Source organism: Carcharodon carcharias, chromosome 6 (assembly GCF_017639515.1).
Source record: "Carcharodon carcharias isolate sCarCar2 chromosome 6, sCarCar2.pri, whole genome shotgun sequence".
Classification (NCBI taxonomy): domain Eukaryota; kingdom Metazoa; phylum Chordata; class Chondrichthyes; order Lamniformes; family Lamnidae; genus Carcharodon; species Carcharodon carcharias.
In genome coordinates this window covers 21922509-21947081 of record NC_054472.1, presented here as the reverse complement: position 1 = coordinate 21947081, position 24573 = coordinate 21922509, and the positions used below count along the sequence as shown (strand labels likewise).

The following is a 24573-nucleotide window of genomic DNA, read 5'->3' as shown; positions in this document are numbered from 1 at the left end:
ATTGTAGTTGACGTTGCTAAAGGGTGATATGTACATGATCATTATAAGAGGATCAAGGATTGGGGGAGCCCAGAGGCAACGATTCTTGGCTTGGGAAGAGAAGTCATTGCTGAAGAGACTTTGGCTATGGTTAGATAGATAAGAGCAAAACAGTGAGCAGACATGCAATTTTGTTAGTAATTCTAGTGCCAAATTAACCCAAACTACTCAGTTTGAGAAATACTTCTTGATTTGAATAGCTATACTTTTTTAATGTTTTTAAGATTTTTAAACTATTTCCTCTTTAACAGATGGATATCAGTATTAACCAACAGTAAAGAGGAAGCATTAAACATGGCATTCAGAGGAGAGCAAACCAGTGGGGAGAACAGCATAGAAGACCTAACCAAAGCCATCATTGAAGATGTGCAGCGGATGCCTGGCAATGATGTCTGTTGTGATTGTGGAGCTCCAGGTGTTTGTTTCTTTGTTCAATTTTCAGCAGAGAAATGTTATTTTAAAAGATGTATTGTTAGAATGAATTTGTAGTCTTCAGACCAAACCCTGAAGAATGTTACCAGTTGACGATCTCGTAACGGCAATGTAAGTCAAACCTCTCTCAAGGAAGCTTTTGAGCTATGTTTGATTTAAGCTTTGTTTAAATCTAAAACAATTAAGAGTTGGCTTGCAGTAAACTTGCAATGGATCAGCCTTTGCAGCTGGCTGTTTAGTGCAGAAGATAAACATACATTTTTGCAAAAAATAATAAGGTTTTAGAATGGCCAGCTTTTAGATTATCCTCATATAAAACATAACTTTGTATTTTTGCTTATTTTTCACTCTTGTACTAAATATACCCCCTTGCTTTATCCCTGTCATCAAGGGGAGGAGGACAAATCATGGTCAGTTATTCTAGTTGACCATGCCACCAACTGTGGACAAACAAATAGTAGCATTAACCGAGGCCAATGCATGATGAGGAAATATAAGAGGAGTAACAACGCTAAAATATATTTCAAACAATAGTGAATTTGAGACTTCAGTTAATTTTCACAAATTTTCTATAATTTTTTTTAGAGGAGGATTTTAGTGAGCATTGCTTGAGTTTATGCATTGAATGAGTACATTTTGATAAATGTCATTTTTTGTTTCCATGCAGATCCTACTTGGCTGTCAACCAACCTAGGAATTTTGACATGTATAGAATGTTCTGGAATACACAGAGAAATGGGAGTGCATATTTCTAGAATACAGTCCCTAGAACTGGATAAATTAGGAACCTCTGAACTCTTGGTGAGTTATTGTAATTAAAATATATTCTGGGAAAAATATAATAGTGCCAACTCGTTAGCTTGTCAGAACCTATTTCCACAATATCAGATGTGCTGTGGTTGAGCAGATCTTGAGGCATTGCATCTGCTGCCTGTTATATGCCCTCTTTGATATTCAGATCCATTGGAGTCGATGGAACTGAATATTCGGAAGGCCATATAACAGGTGGCTAATAGGTTACTGCTGTTTTTGTGAAATGCTCAAGACAGGTTTTTACTACACTCACCACAGATATAAAAAAATGTTTTGTAGTTGTAAATTCTAAATTGAGGATTGTCAAAATAAGATGTGATTGTTGATTAACATTAGTAATTCAACTGTGGGAATAGACTCTTTTTCAAATTATTACCATCAGAGTATAGAATGACCTATTGTATCAAAAGCTTTAATAACCAGCTCACTGTTGTCATTGAAGTAAACTTTGCTGAGAGATCTAGTGATCTCTGGGGAGTGTTTCACCTCTGTTGCTGTGCAGCAGTGCAACTGATTCCAGTGTCTTTACAGGATATTCCCAGTGCAAAGCTGGAGTAATGTCATTAAGTTATCCAAACAGCCAATCACATTAAAGGATTTTCACAGGCACCCAACCAGGAACAAAAAGCATTAAAATGAAATCACTTTAAAAAAAATTTTCATAGAGCAAATTTAAGATTGAGACATAAGTGTGGAGTGGAAGTTAAAAGCTAAAATATTCTGGAATTTTTAAAAAATATTATTACTGAATAAATCAGTATCTAAAATCCACTAATTAATCATTTCATATCACTTTGCAAATATTAAGTTGTCTTTCCTGAGCCAGGTCTGTTGTTCATCAAATTTTATTAATTACATTGCTGTTATAAACCCAGTTACACCTGATTGAATAAGTTGTAACTTTTTATTGAGTTTCTAACAGTGCCTCAGGGAGTTGAAAAGTTAATACTTTTTCTGAATTCAATGATTGCTGCCTCTGGAGATGGGGGTGAGGCAGTTGCATGGGGGCACAGCACAGCCTGTGACAGAGCACTGAGTGACAGATCATAATTTCACCAATGTACCGTATAGTTGTTGGTGTCTTCCAGCTAGATTTAACTCAGTAGATATAGTATTGGATTCTGGTGCCTTGTTATTGGAGAGATATTTTATAGCCTTAAAGGCCTCAGGCAATGAAGGTTCTTCAACAAGAGACACTATGACCAGACTTTGAGTTAGTTGATCTATGACCTCATTTTCTGTGCTGGACTTCTGGTGTAATAGATTCCTAAAGTGGTTAGCTAACCCATTAAATATGGTTGCTTTCAGTCAACATGATGGAACCATCAGCATTCATTAAAGCAGTAAAACCATAGATGGTTTGTAGTGCCTCATAAAATCTTTACATATCATGTGTCAGTGGACATCTGGATTTCTTCAATTTACTCACTCCACCACTTTTCTTCATGGCACTCTTAATGTTTATTGTTATATTCAGCTTCTTTGAACTTCACGATGGGCCTTTGAACCTTGCGTGGTAAATGGTATATTTTTCACAGAGCAATTTAGTGATCTCTAACTTGTCCTCATCAAACTCACATTGGGGAGGAATTCATTTGTGAAGCATGCTTTGCAGACTTGCATCAGTTCCCCAGGGGCAGGCAAAGGGACATTACATGCGCAGCCACAAGGCGTTCTTCATCATTATCATTGAAGAATTCTATGCAGGTAGAGCCTGCAGAATTGTCTGTTCTTAGAAAATCAGTAACTTGCACAGCACTGAGAGAAGCAGCAATAAATGAACACATTTCTCTCCTTGGTGTTTTCTCGTTTGGTCCTGGAGCCTACTAGCCATCATCCCTGAAGCTTTTTTTACCCACTTTGATGTTTCCATTCAAAGATGATCCAGAGAGTGACAGAGCTAATTTTCTACATCTGCTTCATCGCTGAGCGATGAAGTCAAGTAGGTTTTTTCATCCTGTAATCTTAAAAGTTGAGCTGTCTAGGGATAAACTTTTGCTCAGATGAATCAACTTATCCAATCCTCTGCTTCCTTCGCGTGATCTTAACACCTTTGACATCTCTCTGGTAGGATAGTGTATCACGTGCCAGTGTTTACAGATAATACATAGTGGAAATTTTACACTAATATCCTGAAAAGAGACAATTGGTTGGCAATGGGAATGTAACACACATAATCTGAGCTGCTTCGCACTTTATTCTCTGCAGGTATAGGATTATATTGCCTGCTAACCTCTTATCCCAGTTCACAATCATCTAACATACGAGTTCAATGGACTTGTTATAAACAGGAAAAGATTGAAGTCAAAGTAGGATAACTTTGACAGAAATATCATGAGAAAAGGAATAAGGTTTTAAAAAAAAAATCTAGATATGGCGAGAAGACTGGAGAGTGGCGGTGTAGAATCCATTCTTTTAAAAAGGAAATTGTGTTACTCTGGGCATTGGCAGACCAGTTAATTTTAACATTTGTGGTAAGGAAATACCTAGAATATTTAATTAAGGATGAAATTGCCCTGTATTTAGTTAGAGAAATAACTGTAAGTAGTCAGCATAGATTTCTAAAGGGATGACTATGCTGGACAAATTTCATAGAATCTTTGAGCAGGTTGGGCATGTAATCAATTATTAAATGGAATAAGCTAGTTGGTGTTATATAAAATATTGAGCTACAGTTGTTAGATCAAAACACACTTCAGAAAGATGTATGGATGTACAAAATAGTCTTTAAGCACAGCAGGGGAGAGTGGGAAGAAATAATGACCGGGATTTTGTGATGCCAATGGTGGCGAAACATCAGCATTCACCATCATTACTCCATTGAAACTGACAGCAATTTTGAGTATGTACTGAGTAAGAGGGAAATGCAGAAGTTGCTGTCGGTGACTCTATGGGCAGAATGTTATGGGGGAGGGTTGACATCTGCCGCCCCCCCAGAAGCAAAGTAACTCCATGCCAGACAGCCCTGCAACCGTAATGCGCTGTGGGCAGGCTAAATAGGGGCAGTGTGGGACTTCCATCCTTCACTGGGGAGGAAGTCCTGCCCGCAGCTGCTGGACAATCCGATTGGCTGGCAGCTCCATTAGTCCCAGCAGCACCAAGAACGCAAAAGTGGGCACTGCTGGGACTGCAACCAGGAAGAAGGAGGACCAATGGATCCCAAAACCAGTTACATCCGGGGTCTTGGGCAGGGAAGAGTTTGGGCAGGTTAGGGAGGGGTCTGGGAAGGTGGGAGTGATGTGTTTAATGGAGCAGGCAGATAAGAAGAAAGAAGTTCTATCTTAAGGGGCACCTCACGGTCCGCAAAGGCAACCCCTGAAGATAGCACCTCCCATCCTTCCCACCCTTTGAAATTCTATTTTTTAAAAGAAGCGTCCTGCCCAACTTCCCACACCAACCATTTTATGGCATGGGCCTCATAGTATCCAGGTCATTTGACTTGTTAACATTTTTATTATTTATTTAAAAATGGCAGTTGGGCTGCCGATTTTGGCTCCCACCCAAACCCCCCCCCCATTATGGCAATGAGCAAGACGGTGATGGAGTGGCCGGGCACCCACCCTATTTTAAGTGTTTCCCCCGCCCTTGCAGAAAACACGTCCATCGGCAGGCATATAAAATGCAACCCTGTGCTTCTCTATCGGACACGCTATTAAGGTACCCTCAAAATGTAATCAGTGGAAAATTTATAAATTAATGAAAATTTCCACTTTTACTACGTTAAAAGTCCTATAGAAATTCACATTGTTTGATATGGATGCATTGTATGTGGAATTTGGGAAAACCTTTGACAAATACCACATAGGAAATAACATGTATCACGTTGGCGATTACTAGAAAAGATTAAAAGATATGGAATTAGCGGGAGAATCCTGATGAATCTGTGTTATACTGTCTCTGAAGTATCAATTAGCTACCTATAGCGTACAGCCAAGTCCTACACACAATATTCTAATTAAGGTCTTAGGTTTTTAATAGGATTATCATTGCCACTTGACTTTAGTGTTCTACATCTGTCATCATGAAATCTAGACTTCTGTTCATAGAATCACAGAATTGTTACAATGCAGGAGGAGGTCATTTGGCCAATTGTGTTTTCACCTGCTCTCTGAATGAGTAATTCACCTAGTGCCATTCCCCTGCCTTCTCTCTCTGACCTTCATATTCTTCCTTTACAGATAACAATCTAATTCCCTTCTGAATGCTGTGATTAAACCTGCCTCCACCACACACTTGAGCAGTGCATTCTGGATCCCAACCACTTGCTGCATGAAAACGTTCTTCCTCCTATCACCATTGCTTCTTTTGCCAATTAGCTTAATTCTGTGCCCTCTCATTCTTGATCCTTCCATGAGTGGGAACAGTTTTTCCCTATCTGCTCTGTCCAGACCCCTCAGAATCACACAGTGCAGAAGAGGCCCATCGAGTCTGCACCAACATGTGAGAAACACCTGACCTACCTGCCTAATCCCATTTACCAGGTCCATAGGCTTGAATGTTATGACTTGCCAAGTGCTCATCCAAATACTTTTAAAGGATGAAAGGCAACTTGCCTCCACCACCCTCCCAGGCAGCGCTTTCCACCCTCTGGATAAAAACGTTTTTCCTCACATCCCCCCTTAACCACCTGCCTCTCACCTTGAACTTGTGTCTCCTCATGACTGACCCTTCAACTAAGGGGAACAGCTGCTCCCTATCCACCCTGTCCATGCCCCTCATAATCGTGTACCCCTCGTTCAGGTCGCCGCTCAGTCTTCTCTGCTCCAACGAAAACAACCCAAGTCTATCCAACCTCTCTTCATAACTTAAATGTTTCATCCCGGTCAACATCCTGGTGAATCTCCTCTGCAACCCCCTCCAGTGCAATCACCTCCTTCCTATAATGTGGCGACCAGAACTACACACAGTACTCCAGCTGTGGCCTTACCAAGGTTCTATATAACTCCAACATGACCTCTCTACTTTTGTAATCTATGCCTTGATTGATAAAGGCAAGTGTCCCATATGCCTTTTTCACCACCCCACTAACATGCCCCTCCACCTTCAGAGATCTATGGACACACACGCCAATGTCCCTTTGTTCCTCAGAACTTCCTAGTGTCATGCCGTTCATTGAATACTTCCTTGTCAAATTACTCCTTCCAAAGCGTATCACCTCACACTTTTCAGGGTTAAATTCCATCTGCCACTTATCTGCCCATTTGACCATCCCGTCTATATCTTCCTGTGGCCCAAGACACTCAACCTCACTATTAACCACCCGGCCAATCTTTGTGTCATCTGCAAACTTACTAATCCTACCCCCTACATAGTCATCTATGTCGTTTATACAAATGACAAATAATAGGGGACCCAACACAGATTCCTGTGGTATGCCACTGGACACTGGCTTCCAGTCACTAAAGCAGCCTTCTGTTATCACCCTCTGTCTCCTACAACTAAGCCAATTTTGAATCCACCTTATCAAATTACCCTGTATCCTATGTGCATTTGCCTTTATAAGTCTCCCATGTGGGACCTTGTCAAAGGCTTTGCTGAAATCCATATAAACTACATGAACTGCACTACCCTCATCTGCACACCTAGTCACCTCCTCAAAAAGTTCATGATTTTGAATACTTCAATAAAATCTCCTCTCTCCAAGGAAAACAGTCCCGACTTCTCCAATCTATGTAACAAAAGTTCCTCATGCCTGGAATCATTCTCGTGATTCTTTCCTGTACTCTCTTTAATCACCTTTCATATCTTTCCTTAGGTGTAGTGTCCAGAACTGGATGCAATATTCCAGCTGAGGCCAAACCAGTATTTTATACAAGTTTAACATAACCTATTTGCTCTTGTACTCTATGGCCCTATTAATAAAATTTAGAATACTGTTTGCTTTATTAACTGTATCTCAACCTGTCCTGCCACCTTCAGTGACTCAATGACTGTTAGCCATTTTTTTAACAGCCTTTTCAATCTGTGGTACTTTCTTTAATGCCTTGTGAACATGTGCCCTCAAACCCCTCTGCTCTCCCACTCAAAGCTTTGACCAACTGTTGAGGGATGAAAAACTAACCATAAAGACAAGATTAAAAGTAAGAGATTTAGAACAGAGTTGTGAAGATGTGGAATTAATTTCCTAGTTTCTACCTCAACCGCTAACCTGCATCAACATTCAAAATTAGATAGGTAGATGAAAGAAAAGGAGCTGAAAGGATATAGGAACAGGGTGGAGAAATGTGATCAGTACAATTTTTGGGTTTGTGGAGGATCTTTACTGATGGACTAGATGGGTTGAATGGCCTGATATTATGTTTAACATCCGTAAAACAGATTAATGGTACCCAGTGATACATTTTATGTTATTCTAACTTGAAGAAAATGAGATAAAACCATTTTGGATTATTTTAACTTTTAAGTATAACAATGGATCAAATGGGACAATGCCAATCTATAACTAACTGATTAACAAAATTCTGGAATGTAATTTTATTAACTATTACAGGATACAAGATGTAACTCTGTTGGGGGCAGTTAGTTAATTTAAAAGAGGGTTAGCTACTGTTAATTAACATCTCACCATTATGGTCATTGAAAAATCCAGAGCAAAAGATTTATTTCTTAAGTTAACCCTTAACTGCTTACAGCTGGTGTTTTTATATTTTAGACCTAAAAGAGCACAAATTTCACAGTTTGCACATGAAAGTGGATCCATCTAATGCTGGATCTTCTCTTCCCTTGGCTACCCCATTCCATATTTGCTTATTACAAAATCCCTAGCATATTTCTGAATCCTTATGACATTCTCATCTACCAATGCCACGTTAAAGTCCACAAGTATCTGTTATTCAGTGGATGTTCCTAAATTGTTAAGTGTTGATCCTTTGCTAGATTGCTTTTAACTGGCTGTACTGTTAACTTATTTGGAAAAATATAATTTATTAAATTTTCCTGGTTGTGACGTAGTGGAATTTGACAAAAATAAAAATGTTATACCTTATTCATATCAGGCAGGTAAATTTGAAGGATGATTGCCTGGAATAAGTTGTAATGTTTTCATGAGATATTGATGATATAAGAAGTTCAGGCTATAGTTTATGCTGTCACTCAGTTGTCTGCACAGTTTGTGTTTATTGGAATGCCAGGGCCATCATTTTTGAAATGTTTTTAAAATGATCTAATTTATTTAACATTTCAGTGGTGGCTTAATGTGTTCCTGGTTTGCATGAAACTAACGGATTCTGGCACAGCAAAGGGCTAAAAATGTGGATTTTTGAAACTTTATCAAAGTATGTTATCTATTATCTTTAACTAATAACTAGCTTATGGCAATAAATGAATTTTGTGTCTTTTTGAAGAACTAAAACAAGTGCATTATTTTACTTCTAGCTGGCCAAGAATGTAGGAAATATCAGTTTTAATGAAATTCTGGAAGCCAATCTGCCGCATCCATCACCAAAGCCAATTCCACATAGTGACATGTAAGTACATTTGAGAGAAGTGATTTGGAAATGGTAAAAGGCAATAAACTGGAACACAGATTTACTCATTGTGTAGGTTAAGTTTATGGCCATTAATTGGCTGGTTAATTGGACAAATTGGCCGCCAACCTCCTATTTGCAGGCTGCAGAGCCTCTGCTGTTTCTATCCTTCAAGGTATCCCATTGAAACATTGTCTGCCACTCTTTGACCAACCCTCCCATCTCCTAGCCCATTACCAGAGGGCAGGTAAAATCCTAGCCTTCGCTTCAGAAATGATTATTCAAAGGACATGGTCACAACCACATAGCTTGTGGCAGAATAGACTTGCACTTTTTGCATTTCAGTTAGCTATATTTTTCAGGAAACTAATTGATAAGCAATTGGTGAGGCAGGCCCATTAACATTATTTCAGTTTAGTAGATCAAAAAGTCTCAGATCTGGCATATCCTATTTGTTACAATTTTGTCATACCTGATTGTCAGACTTAGTGCTTTTGAATTGAGAATGTACTTAACTTTGCAGGCCTCCTACTGCCAAGTTGCACTATGTGCCTCAAAAATCTTTCTCCTTGATCCATTAAAAAATAGCCCTAAAATTTCATTGCCCTCACTTACTTTCACATTGCTGTTGCACAGGGTGAGGACCCGTTCATCTAGTGTACACTTGCCTCTCTTCTCTTACTAGCCTTAGTTGCTCTGATCAAGATCACACACCCATTTTCTCTTGTCACTGGTTTTGCTTATACAACACTTACAGCACATTATTTTATCAATAGCAATTTAACAATAAATTACTTATTTCCCAGCTTAGTCCTGGGAAACCAGCTTTCATCAGATTACTGTAAGTGCATAGGATGCATCTCTGTCCTCTACTCCATCTACCACCTCTTGGCCAGAAAAGAGAAACAGACAAGCAGAAGAAGAGAGAGAGAGAGTAAGAGAAAAAGAAGAAAATAAATCAACAAACCATGTAGAAAAAGTACAGAAGAGGAGTGAGAATGAAATTTGCAGTTCAAAGTTGACACCATAGAATTCAATACTGCATGTATCACTACAGTAGATCCCCTAGAAGCAAATATGAAGAGATTTGCTTTAACTTCCCCTGCTTACTCACTTTAGATGCCTGTCTGCTCCCCCCCTCCCCCACATATGCTTCTGCTATATGCTTCTTTTTGATTCTGAATGAAACATACCTTCTCATAACCATGGAAGTTAAATTTGAGGAATGAAAATGGCACTTAATAGTGCACTTTTGCAGTGGCACTATGTTGGCAGAACTTTATAGAAAGAACTTTGTCGTTCATCGAACTTGTACTGTACCCAGCATGAAAATAGGTGGTGCTATCAAATACTGTCATGTCACCTCTGCTAGCTGGATTTCAATCTAACCCAAACTGGTGACATGAAAGTTTCCCCTCTGCCTGCTGTAAGAGATTGAACAGAGTTTGGGCAACTGCATTGAATACAAGTCATAGCATAAAGGTGCTTAAATTTGTTCTAATATTGACATTCTTTTTGTGTGGGGGGAAAGAAAATTTTACAACTGGCAATGGGGATAATGTATCATTGGTCAACATAGTAAAGTGAGCTTTCCTTCATGCTACATCTGAGATTAGGGGATTTAAAACAAACACTGGTTAACTGCTATGATGAAGTGGCAAATGAAGGAATGTCATATGATGCTCTTAACACATTTGTTGTTAATACCTCACAGAATGATTTCAAACCAATAATGTTGAAAGGTGTTTTTTCTTTAGTGCCAACATTCATTACCAAAACAATTGAAAACAGTAAAAAAAAAGCCACTATTTTCAAACTGTAACATTTTATTTGATTGCCTGAATTATGATTTTTTTAAAATCATGTTTTATTAAATCACTATGTAGTACACCTTTACTTTCTTTCATTTCGAAAGTTTAAAAAAGGGGCTTATGATTAAAGAAGTTAATCAGCTAATTGATTTCTACATTTTTGTTCTTAAAAACACAAACCTAATGCATGATAATATGGTTTGTTGAATTGGTTTGTTATTTATTAAGTGTATTCAAGTAACAAAAGGAATGGTCACCACTGAATTATATATTTTAAAAATTTTGTTGTGTGTTGCACTGCTCCTTTGTATCTTTATTTGCCAGAAAACTATGACATGTTATTCACCCACATAGTCTGTTGTCTTTTTGACAGGACTGCACGTAAAGAATACATACATGCAAAATATGTAGACCATAAATTTGCCAAAAGGTTATGCACCTCTTCTTTAGCTAAAATGAATGAGTTGTTGGAATCTGTGAAATCCAGGGATTTACTTGCACTAATTCAAGTCTATGCAGAGGGAGTTGAACTAATGGAGCCACTACCAGATCTTGGACAGGTGAGAACTAGCAACTATTTTAGCTGCCTGAGATCACATGTTTCACTTTTCAGTTCTGTATATAGCATGTATATATAACATTCAAAAGAATTGATTTTGATGGAGAAACTTTTTCTAAAATTCCACATTTCGACTTGGCCGGTGCTTTCATTTCTCTATAAATTAAGCATTATTCCGAAGTGTTTTGGTTACTAAGAAAAAAACCATATAAAATATTTCTTTTAAACAAGTATGTAAGAATATACAGGACCAAGAAGACTGCTATCCAACTGGCGTGGCCATCAGACTAATACCTTTCAATTGCATACTCACAAAATCACAAGATAACTATGATGAGGAGGGTCATTTGGCCCATATTTGTCATCCATCCAGAAAGATCATGCAGTTGTTATCTTGGGTTTTTTTTTAGTAAATCGTGTTTTACCTCTACTGGAAAATTGCTTCATGATCCTGAAACTAGCTATTATTTCAGTAATTATACAATAAGAAGACAATCAGGGAAGAAGTGAGAACATTAACATACATAAATAGCTCCAAAACAGACCCAGAGCATGAGATAATAAATATTCTGAATTATGACTTTTCCATTTATTCACGAGGGAAAACACGAGCAGCGCAACAACAGTGTTACCTTCATCAACCCTCTCTGTTACCTCATCAAAAAGCTCAAGCAAGTTAGCTAAACACTATTTGCCCTTAAAAAAAAATCCATGCTGGCTTTCCTTAATTAATCCGCATTTGCCCAAGTGACACTTAACTTTGTTACGAATTATCATTTCTAAAAGTTTCCCCACCACCAAAGTTAAACTATGAGAGGAAAAACTCAGCAGGTCTGGCAGCATCGGCGGAGAAGAAAAGAGTTGACGTTTCGAGTCCTCATGACCCTTCAACAGACCTGCTGAGTTTTTCCAGGTAATTCTGTTTTTGTTTTGGATTTCCAGCATCAGCAGTTTTTTTGTTTTTAAACTATGAGTGGCCTGTAGTTGCTGTGCTTATCCTTACACCCTTTTTTGAACAAGGATGTAACATTTGCAATTCTCCAATCCTCTGATACCACCCCTGATGGAAAATTATGGCCAGTGCCTCTGCTATTTCCAATCACTCCCTTGAGTATCCTTGGATGCATCTCATCCAGTCCTGGTTCTTTATCAACTTCAAGTACAGACAGTCTATCTAATATATCCTTCTTATCAATTTTAAACACTTTAAGTGTCTGCATTGCTTCCTCTTGCACAATGACTTGGATAGCATCTTCTTTCTTCGTAAAGACAGATGCAAAGTATTCATTTAATACGGCAGCCATGCCCCCGGCTCTGTGTAAATCCCCTTTTTGATCCCTTATCAGCCCCACTCCTCTTACATCCTTTTACAGAGTTTTTTTTTGATCTTGTCCCAGTCTCTCATCTCTCAGTGCAAGCCTCCAGCCCTGACCACATTTCTTTCCTCACTTATCTCCCAAAACCACAAAAAATGTAGAACAGTAAAGGAGACGAGTCTAAACAGCAACATCAACTTATCTAGCACATTAAGTGTAATGAAACATCCCCAAAACACTTCTCAGGAGTATTATAAAACAAAGTATGACAGTGAGTCACATAAGGAGATATTAGATCATTTAGCTAAAAGCTAGGTCAAGCAGGTAGGTTTTAAGGAGTGTCTTAAAGGAGGAATGGGAGGTAGAGAAGGGGAGAGATGTAGGGAGGAAATTCCGAAGCTCGGGGCCTAGGCATCTGAAGGCATGGCCATCAATGGTGGAACAGTTATAATTGGGAATGCACAGGAGACCTGAATTGCAGGAGTGCAGGTATGCAGAGGGTTATTGGTCTGGAGGAGATTACAGAACTAGGGAGGGGAAAGGCCAAGGAAGGATTTGAAAAAAAATGAAAATTTTTAAAGTCAAGATGTTGCTTGACCGGGCAATGTAGGCCAGTGAGCACAAAGATCATGGGGAATTGGAGAGAGAGAGAGAGAGAGCGAAGCAGAACAAGGCAGAGACATGAAATGCAAAAAAAGAAACAAACTGAGACAAAAGGCAATAGCAGAAATAAAAGAGAGAAGGAAAACAACACACATTCATAACCAAAAATGAGAGAAAAATGCCAGGAAAGAGCAAAAGGAAAGTAATACTTACGAAGATAAACCTTACCTCTGCATCATGAAGGTGACGTAACAAAAATCAGGTGGTATATCCTCCAAGGTACCATCAACAGCACTACAGAAGGCCCACTATTAATAAAAACAGTTCAGTAACTCATGTTTTATATCACCCATTTTGTACTTTGCATCATAATTTTTGGTTGGCTAATAGTTTATATTTATAAAAGGGCAGTGAATCAGAACTTGGAATTTTTTTTTGAAAAGCAGAAACTGAACCAATCCTATCACAAATCAAAATACTTTTGGTTAACATTTTATTCTCTAATTGAAAGACAATGTTGAAAATAAGTTTCATAATACCATAAATACATAAATTATATTTTTGCATTAGTTTGGTTAAATTTACCTATCTCATTGCATTTTTAAAAAATCTGTGAATATCTTTGTTAATGATTTTACTTGTGGAGGCCTCCGACTCTCTTGAAAATATCAGAATTGAGTTGATCTTCTTCCTAGATATGTCACTTTATCTGTCAAGACAGTTGACAAGTACATCTGTCCCTGCACTTCCCAGACTAGTGTAGCCTAAGCATATGTCCCTGTGACTAAATTGCAGCAAACATTGTTATGATTCTGCTAGTTGCAGGAGGTAAGCAAAATACTAATTAGGCTGTAACCTTCGACTAGTGTCAGAAAGTGCTGGCCCGCAAAAATTAGAAGTAATAAATACCTACTTACCTGGTCTTGAAAATTATGTTGCCACTTCCGTTCGCTGGAGCTGCTTGGGCTTGCATCGAAAGATTCCTTGCAGGCTTCAGTGAGGTGTAGCTCCAGCGTATTCAAAGAGACCGTGCCCCCTTTTTTACAGCACTTGCTGCCGTCAGGCAGGTAGGTTTAAAGAGCAACGGAAATTGACAGGCCAGGGAGAAGATAAGTGTCTAAGGCATGTGCATAGGATTTGTGGGGTGGAGGGGGAGTTGGTCAGAGGTCCAGTGTGGTAGGGGTTGTCGGTCAGAGGTCCAGGTTGGTGGGCGGGGGGTCGGTCAGAGGTCTGGGGGGGAGGGGGGGCTGGAGTTAGTTGGAGTTCCGGGCGCGGGAGTTGGTGGTGGGGGGAGTCCCGTGGGGTCGGCCTGGGACTTTACAATAGTTACTCAGAAATTAGAAGAGGTTTTAATTATTCTAACTTTTTCTGAGTAGCTATTGGTATAACCCCGGCGGAACCATCCGAAGTTAGCATTTTAAACCGCATTTTTGGATGGTTCCCAGCGCAGCGCAATTGTCCAGAGGAAGTGTGCACTTCTGAGCAATTGTCATGCAAACCCTTACCTGGAAACTCCCCAGAGGAATTGCCCAGTGCATCTTTGGGGTAACCCCCAAATCCAGCGCTGGGCAGCTCGGAAGTTATGGGCCATTGTTTTTCAGGAACCAGTGAAATAAAAATTTCCCTCTTCCCCTCTCTTTTCTCCCTGCCCCAACCCTTATTTTTGTAATATGCAATTAAGAGATAGCAGCATGGCATCACTATAAGGGAAGTGTGTCATGCGATCTAGTCTTAGTTTCATTTTTGCCTTTGAGCAGGGCACACACACACAGCTCTGCTGCTGATGTCTTCAAGTTTTCTACCTATGTATAAATGTTCTTACGTGCCTAGTCCTAAATAAATGAATGTGCAACATGTTTACACAATCCCTTAAGAGTGATTGGTGCCTTTATATAAAGACATGATATGGTGTTCATTGGTAAAACAGAGTGGCAGCAGGATTAAGTACAGGTATGACATGGTGAACAGCTTTAGATCATGTTGCATGGAATGAGACGATCCTCAACGTTCTGGTCAGCCCGCAATGGAGTCACAGCATTAGAGCATGTTGAAATCGCAGTATGGTGACTGCACAGAAAAGCTTCAAAGACACGATGCCCGGATAGCGCTTGAGTAAGGAGCTGGTAGACGATGGATCCCTCGTGGTGAGATTGAGTGTGTAGTCTCTCAGGTCAATGAGTAGGACAGCGTAACATGAGGACCAACACTGGGTTAGCTCAGTTGGGAAAGGCAAGTGACCAGGGTGTGGGCTGGATGAATAGTGAGTAAGGGAGAGTCAAACAAAAGAAAACACAGAAAGCGGTCATAAAAATGGAGCCGGAGATTATAATGGATGGCGTCAGGAGCTGCTGATTGATAAATGGAACAAGAGGCAAATACACTGTTTCTCCATGCTGCGTTCCTGCCAGAACTCGTCTTTATGGGCGGAGCTTCAGAAAAGTGTGCAAAAATGGCTCTAGCTAAACTCATCCCAGGTATCGTCGGAGAAGGAAGGTCAAAGGGATATTGTCAAAATATCCACAAAATTCCTCAGTTTGAATTGGGTTTTAGCTGACTTACTATCCGAATTCAGAATGTTTAAACCACGTACAGAGCTATGGTTTCTTGATTCAGGTGGGTCTGAACAAGACAAGCAAGCCATAAAAACTCACCTAGCAATTGGGAATGAATGTCTCCACACGCTGCACACATCAAAATTAACAGGAGAAGAGCTAAAAAAGATATGGACTACATTGGAAGACTGGTTCAGAATCAGCTTAGCTTCCAATAGTTCATGTCATTTCAACAACAGCCTGCAGAATCTGTACGCGACTTCATCAGCAGATTCAGAAAAAAGGATATGTACTGTGACTTTTCAAACGCAGAGCTAGCAGACAGAATTGTTGAGCTGGTGATGGCAACCACTCTCATGGAAGCATTCTTAAAAAGATCTGCTAGACAAGCCAAAAAATGTATAGCATCAAAGACATACTGAAGGATGGAAGTAAACACAAAGTGACCTACACAGGTTGATGAAGCTTACAGGTCCTAAGCACAACCCCGATTGTTGACTCACTCCCGAGAATACCCAAACCTAGCAACAGATGAAAGGGTGTGACCTTCTGTATGTTCAAAGAAATGCCCAGCTTTTCTTCAATCTTGCAAGGCATGTGACAGAAAGAACCATTGGCAAATGGCAATGCACTAGAGCAATGGCTGATGCAGCTACAAAGAGCTATGCACTGATCCAAACAGACCATACACAATGAGTGCTTTCAAGTAATAAGAATGACCATCTGGTATCTGGTCAGAAACATAGACATGAGGCGATTGACAAACCAAAACATGACAACAATGCGCATGACAAGGTAAAGGGCAATGAACGCATGTTTCATACTGTCGTGGAAAGCCTGGGTGCCATCACACCATCCAAATTATCTGTCCTAAGAAAGTTGGCAACTATTAGCTATTGGCAAAAATTGGCAGAGAGATAAGTGCCAACATATTACTCTGTGACTTCTAAAAGAAATGTATCCACAGACATGGAAGGCCATGGCAAAACCTACTACTGCGCAACTTTCAGCATACAACGGTTCACTAATTCCATGTGCAGGATCAAGAGTCCTGGAGTGCAAGTACAATCAACCCCCCTGGGTGTTACAGATGTTCTACATAGTGGAAACTAAAGGCCCAGTGATTGTAGGCCTACTGGCATGCCGTGACCTCTCATTAATAACGATCCATTGAGTTAGTCAGACATCACAAGGCAGGTCTTCCTCAAACTACTCCTATTGCCTCAGTTCACGATCTAAGATCAAAATATCCAGAATGTTTTGACAAAATTGGCAGTTTCAAGGGAGCTTCAACATTACACTTTTTGGAGAATGCAAGTCCATCAATTGATCCACCATGTAAGTACAGCATCCACTTACAAGACAAATTGAAGGTCAAACTAGACAAAATGGAGAAAGATGGAATCATCTGAAGAGTACAGAGCACACAGATTAGTGCAGCTCAATCTCGTAACATAAAGAAGGATGGATCATTGAGAGTATGTCTTGATCCATGACATTTAAATGCAGCTTTAAAACATTGTCCTTTCAAAATACCCACAGTAGAAGAGTTAAATGCGAGATTTGCAGGTAAAAAATTCTTCTCGAAGCTTGCTGCCAAGCATGGCTACTGATCAGTACGTTTCTTGGAAAAGTTCCAAGAGCTTAGTACATTTCATACCCCACCCATTCAGATGATACTGTTTTCAGTGACTTCCTTTCGGGATGTCTGTTAGCCAGGATCCTTTCAAGCTCACATGAACTGCATTACATGCACTGTACCAGGATTCATCTGTATCGCAGGAGACATAGCTGTTGTGGGAAGAACAAACCAAAAACATGACCATAATCTGCACTTATTGGTGCAAGTGGCACATAGTGAAGGATTGGTGTTCAACAGTCTGAAATGCAACATCAATGTGCAGCAGATCAATTTTTTCAGTTCTGTTTATTCCAGTGCTGGCATATATCCTAACCCAAGTAAAATTCAGAGTATTAAAGCCATGTCAACTCCCCAAGATAAGGACAATCATCACGGATGTCTCGGTATTTCCTGTCTCCATACATTCCCAATTTTGCTCAAAAAACATCCTCGCTAAAGGAATTGTTGAGAAAGGACGTGCCTTTCCTGTGGCATGAAGACCACCGATACCTCTTCTAAGCACTGAAACAGTCATAATCAGAAGCATCGACATTGTGTTTTTACAATCCTATGGAGACAACAGCTCTTGAGGAGTTCTGTCGAAGGGTCATGAGGACTCGAAACGTCAACTCTTTTCTTCTCCGCCGATGCTGCCAGACCTGCTGAGTTTTTCCAGGTAATTCTGTTTTTGTTTTGGATTTCCAGCATCCGCAGTTTTTTTGTTTTTAGCTCTTGAGATAGATGCCTCAAGCAAGGTCTGGGAGCAGACATACTACAAAAAGGCAAACTGACTAGCAATGATTGCTACAAAATCTCTGTAACATAATCCAACTATTCCAACATCAAGTGGGAAACTTTAGCTTTAGTGTTTGGAATCATGCATTTTCATACCTATTTTATTTGGCAAAAACTTTAAGGTAGAGACCAACCACAAGCCACTGGAGAGGATTTGGTGAAAACCATTGACCAGTACACTGCCCAGATTGCAGTGCCTCCTGATCAAGATTCAAGGTTACAACTGTGAGATTAGTGCAAGGCGGGTAACCTTATGATCACATCAGTTACACTTAGCAGATTGCCTTACCCAGTGAAAACAGCAGATATATCCTTAGGTTCTACAAGTTAACTTAATTGACATTGAACTTGAAGAAGTTCTCCAAATTGATCTGGTACATTTTGTGGAATGCAAATGCCAGCAGCTACAAGAAGAAACGGTGAAATATTCTACACCACAGAAACTGTGGAAAACCATCATTGAATGATGACCTGCTTCAATTCAGCCAATGAACAAGTGAGACCGTTTTGGCCTAATCGGGCCAAACTAAGCATCTCCAGGGGAGGAATTTTTAAAGGCAGGCAGGTTATCATACTGGAATCTTTGTGACCTGATATTCTTCAACAACTTCATCACTCACACATGGGCATTGATTAGACGAGAAGACTCACAAGTGACACAGTCTGTAGGCCAGGTATGAACATTGACATCATCATCACAAAGTTCGAGGCATTCCAAGAGCATATGCCAAGTCAGCACAAAGAACCACTGATTGTACACGAAGTTCCTACCCATCCTTGGTCCAAAATTGCATCCAATCTCTTTGATGTCCATGGCACTGACTTCATCATCATTGTTGACTCGTTTATCAAGTACCCCATTATTTGACAATTGCACAATACGTCAAGCACAACAGTCACACACGCTCTTAAGTGCTATTTTCAGCTTATTTGGTGTGCCTAGAGAGATCATAATGGATAATGGTCTGCAATGTATTGGTAAGCCATTTCAAGATACGTGTGAGAAGTGGAATATTGATTGCATCACTTCTCCTCATTACCCCAGATCTAACGGCCTGGCTGAACAAATGACTTGCACAGTGAAATCCCTAATTTTCAAACGTAGACAGACCAAGCAAGATCTACACATTGCAAAGTTACACCTGAGAGTGACACCTTCAAGTGAAACTACTCCATCACCAGCAGAACTCATGTTTGGCAGACCAGTGCACACTGATTTACCTACTCTTACCCATTCTTCTCTCTCAGAAACTAGAGAACAACTTTTGAAACTGCAAGAGATGACGACCAACGAGCACGATAAAAATGTGGTTGCAGAATTGCCAAGTTTACTGTTGGGACAACAAGTTTGCATCCAGGATCCCACAGAAAGTTACTGGCAACTAGTCCAAGGTGACAAGGATTTGTTCAGAACCAAGATCCTTTGAAATCATTACATACAAAGATGCAATGGTGAGACATAATAGAGGACAAATCAGATCCATTCCAGCTCCTCAACCACCGTGCAGTCCTATTGCAAAGAGGATCAGATCCTAAATGCAACCAGGAACAATGTCCAAGAATGACAACTCCACAGCCCACTATGAGCAATTTAAGGAACCTCCAGACAAGGTTACATTTAGGAGATCTGACATAGCAGATTACCTCCATGCTTTAGAGACTCCTAGATTCCTCAGTTCTATATAATTATGTAATGGTAACTAAACATGAACATGTATTGTAAATAGTTATACTTCTTTGGAAGATAGAAAGTACCTTTAAAAAGAGAGGGGGATGTTGTAATATGCCTTTAAGGGATAACAGCATGAGATCACTAGTATGTCATGTGATCCAGTCTTAGTTTCACTTTTACCTTTGAGCAGATACACACACATAGATCTGTTGCTGATGTCTTCAAGCTTTTTACCTATATATAAATGTTCTTATGTGCCTGGTCTAAATGAATGGACCCACAATATGTTCACAGGATCCCTTATGAGTGATTGTTGCCTTAATATCATTATAAAGACGTGACACTTGCCACCCTCCACTTGCGCACCACATGTCTTTTTGGTATATTGTAACCCTCTTTGGCCCTTTATATTCCTGGTCCTTTTCAGGCTGAATCTTAAGTCCGCATTTTATCTCTCATTTCTGTGTCTTCTGTCATTTTCCAGACAAAGTCTCTCTGCATGATCTTTGTACTTACCTCTGACCTGGTACATCTAGACCACAGTTTTGCTATGTATTCTAGCTTTTGAAAAAGGTTCACTGTTAAAAACATAGGTGAAGGATCCCCAGAAACCATGCAAGTAAAAATGCAGTTTTGACTTACTCGGTCATTGTGAGTCAGTAACCTTTGTAATATGATGTGTGTTATATATGGCAATACCAGGGAAGAATTCCGCATTCATGGTTATTGAATGCATTATTATAATTAAGTTCACACTGTAAATCTGTTTATTTAACAAACAGGAGCCAGGGGAGACGGTGCTTCATCTAGCAGTGCGAACTGCTGATCGGACCTCACTCCACCTGGTTGACTTTCTTGTACAGAACAGGTAAAAAATTGCTCAATGATAAATTCAGTTTACTGTTAATATCTACTATCTTCCATTGCCTCACATTGATCATATTAATCACTCTGCAATCTTTGGCAGTGCATATAGAGTACAAGAGTAAGCTTGCGGGGAACATAAAAACTGACTGTAAAAGTTTCTATAGGTATGTGAAGACAAAAAGATTGGTGAAGACAAATGTATGTCCCTTACAATCAGAAACAGGGGAAATTATAATGAGGAACAAAGAAATGGCTGACCAATTAAATATACACTTTGGTTCTGTCTTCACAAAGGAGGACACAAATAACATACCAGAAATGATGGGGAACACAGGGTTTAGTGAGCGGGAGGAACTGCAAGAAATTAGTATTAGTAGGGAAATGGTGTTGGGGAAATTGATGGGGTTGAAGGCCGATAAATTCCCAGGGCCTGATAATCTACACCTTGAGTACTTAAGGAAGTGGTCCTACAAATAGTGGTTGCATTGGTGGTCATCTTCCGAGATTCTATAGACTCTGGAACAGTTCCTACAGATTGGAAGGTAGCTAATGTAGCCCCACTATTTAAAAAGGGAGGTGGAGAGAAAACAGGGAATTATAGACCAGTCAGCCTGCCGTCAGTAGTGGGGAAAATTCTAGAGTCCCTTATAAAAGATTCAATAACTGACCGTTTGGAAAACAGTGGCGAAATCAGAGAGAGTCAGCATGGATTTACAAAAGGGAAATCATGCTTTACAAATCTACTGGAATTTTTTTGAGGATGTATCTAGTAGAGTTGATGAAGGGGAGCCAGTGGATGTGATTTATTTGGACTTGCAGAAGGCTTTCGACAAAGTCCCACATAAGAGATTAGCGTGTAAAATTAAAGCGCATGGGATTGGGTTAGTATATTGAGATGGATAGAAAACTGGTTGGCAGACAAGAAACAAAGGGTAGGAATACTCTTTTTCCAAATGGCAGGCAGTGACTAGTGGGGTACCACAGGGATCGGTGCCGGGACCCCAGCTTTTCACAATATATATTAACAATTTAGATGAGGGAACTAAATGTAATATCTCCAAATTTGCAGATGAGACAAAGCTGGGTGGGAGGGTGAGCTGTGAGGAGGATGCAGAGATGCTTCAGGATGATTTGGACAAGCTGAGTGAGTGGGCAAATGCATGGCAGATGCAGTATAATGTGGATAAATGTGAGGTTATCCACTTTGGTAGCAAAAACAAGAAGGCAGATTATCATCTAAATGGCTATAAATTGAGAGAGGGGAATATGCAGCGAGACCTGGGTGTCCTCGTACACCAGTCGCTGAAGGTAAGCATGCAGGCGGTAAAGAAGGCAAATGGTATGTTGGCCTTCATAGCGAGAGGATTCGCGTACAGGAGCAAGGATGACTTGCTGCAATTATACAGGGCCTTGGTGAGACCACATCTGGAATATTGCATGCCGTTTTGGTCTCCTTATCTGAGAAAGGATGCTCTTGCTTTAGAGGGAGTGCAGCAAAGGTTTACCAGACTGATTCCTGGGATGGCGGGACTGACATATGAGGAGAGATTGAGTTGGTTAGGATTATATTCGCTGTAGTTCAGAAGAAAGAGGAGGGATCTCATAGAAATCTATAAAGCTCTTAACAGGACTAGACAGGGTAGATGCAGGAAGGATGTACCTGATGGTGGGGGAGTCCAGAACCAGGGGTCACAGTGTGAGGATACGGCGTAAACCATTTAGCACAGAGAGTGATGAGTCTGTGGAATTCGCTACCACAGAAAGTAGTTGAGGCCAAAACATTGTATGTTTTCAAGAAAGAGTTAGATATAGCTGTTGGGGTGAAAGGGATCAAAGTATATGAGGAGAACGCAGGAGCAAGCTATTGAGTTGAATGATCAGCCATGATCATAATGAATGGCGGAGCAGGCTCGAAGGGCCGAAAGGCCTACTCCTGTTCCTATTTTTTATGTTTCTATATATAATACCTCCCCTTTGTGATACCTGTTCATACCTTAGTACCTCAAACAAACAAAATAGCATGCAAGACCCCTCCCGCCACTTCAATTAACATTACACAAATTTGCCAACATTGTTCACTCTCTCAACTGTTGAAAATCTCTGTAGATCAATGAGAGTTGGCATAGGGAAGAATAATGATTTTTTGGTTAGTCTAAATACTTTATAATTTATCCAGTTTGCTAAGGAATATAAAAATGTTAATGAATATAGAGCAGCAAACAAGGAAGCAATAAAAATAATGGACTGCATAAATATGAAATAAAAGCATTCCACTGTAAAAGTATTCTAACAGTATTTCTACTGTTCTCTTAAACAAAATATTGCATTAATGCCTTAAATTCTTCCTAAAACTGATGTTTTAAGAATATATATTCACTTTTATTTGTAGGCAATGGAAAATATTGATTTATTTCCAGTATTCAGATGCTATAGTTAATATTGGAACATAGGGAGCAGGAGTAAGCTATTCGACCCTTCGAGCCTGCTCCGCCATTTAGCAAGATTATGGCTGATCTGGTCGTGATTCCGCATTCCTGTCTGCTAACTTCACCTGTTGCTCAAATTTTTGAGATACCTTACCAAGTGAAATTAGCTGTTTCACGCTACTACTATACAGTAGCAACACGAGTGATATTCACCACTAACAGGATGCTGCCGTCAAGCCAAAAAGACGTTCTCCTATCACCCAAATCAGAAACATGGTATGTGAAATTCAGTGCCAGGGTGATGCTAGGTATGTAAGTCGTATATCCCAACGACTGGCGGATCGTATCAAACTACATGTCCCAGCCACTGTTTGCAATGGGCAAGGTACAGACCGTAACCAACCAGCCCATGTTTGCCGAACTCAACACAGTGTCCAACATTGGATGCAATTGGACAACATTTGCTAAATAATCCTCAGTGTGCTAAGAATTATGCTGACAATCAATTTATGATTGTCAGTTGGGCTCACAGTGTGGCACAATTGCATGTACAGGAAGCTACATATATTAATACACAGGGCCCTGTTCTTTGCAGATAGAAAGAACAGGCACACATTGTGCCTGTTTCAGCTAAACAAAATAAGTGACAGCCATTCGCTGACTCATTCCTCAGGCAATACCTTGATCAATCAGGGTCAAGCTGTCTGGTTTAAATTTCAAACGATGCTTGGCAATTAACTGCCAATCACCATCACTGGTGCATTCTCCATGGCAACACCTCTACCAATCAGAGCCCACTTGGCAAGCAATCAGCACATTCTTCAAATACAGTATAAATTGTTGTTTTCCTCTTATATTGGTATTCTTGTGAAGAGTCCGGATGAGTGCAAGGTGAAAAGCTTCAACATGTCTCTTTTCAGCAATACATTAGTCTTTTAATTAGTTTATAATTAATAAACCCTACTATTCCCAATGAGCTTTACTACTGCTAGTAAACATTACTATTACTAAGAAACCTTACAACTACTAAAAAAATTACATGAATTTTGAATGATAAATGAGCAAAATACTCACCAATCACTTAATTGTTTCCCTCTTCCCTAACTTCACCAAATTCCCTCACTCACCAAATTCCCAAGTTCACACTCTTTGACTAACTGCACTCAGTGATGAGCTGCTGTCGTTGCACTTGTTTACTTTGTGCACTTAGCAAGAACACCTATATTTATACCAGCTGATATTTAAATTCCCATTTTCACACTCTGTGCCTAGCTGCACTCAGTGATTATCTTCTGTCTTTGTGCTTGCTTACTTCCTTACTTAAGATATTCTATGTCTCTTTTGCAATGCAGCAACGTGTTATTCACTGTCTATTTCAGAGAGAATAATGATAATTGGAAGTCTACCGCATAAACTGAGTGGAATAGGCATCTGAATGAAATAGCATTTTTTCTGATCTGGTCATACTCCTCGCCTTGTGTTTTTTGCCTAATGTAGAAACTGCTTTCTTCAACAATTTAAGCTCTAACATTGGATTTTCTGTATTTCATTATTACTGCACATTTTTTCTTATTTCAGTCAGTTAAGAATGTTGAGTGCAG

The 24573-nt window shown here is 39.8% G+C and overlaps 1 protein-coding gene across 2 annotated transcripts in view; it reads left to right on the top strand.

Annotated features, from left to right (window-relative positions):
* LOC121278775 (arf-GAP with SH3 domain, ANK repeat and PH domain-containing protein 1-like) overlaps nucleotides 1-24573 on the top strand; it is a 393348-nt gene that overhangs the window by 287600 nt on the left and 81175 nt on the right. For both annotated transcript variants that reach the window (XM_041189209.1, XM_041189210.1), the window contains 5 exons: nucleotides 291-454; nucleotides 1139-1272; nucleotides 8659-8750; nucleotides 10935-11121; nucleotides 20462-20547. In XM_041189209.1, coding sequence (XP_041045143.1) covers nucleotides 291-454; nucleotides 1139-1272; nucleotides 8659-8750; nucleotides 10935-11121; nucleotides 20462-20547 — 663 coding nt within the window. The remainder of the gene's footprint in view (nucleotides 1-290; nucleotides 455-1138; nucleotides 1273-8658; nucleotides 8751-10934; nucleotides 11122-20461; nucleotides 20548-24573) is intronic.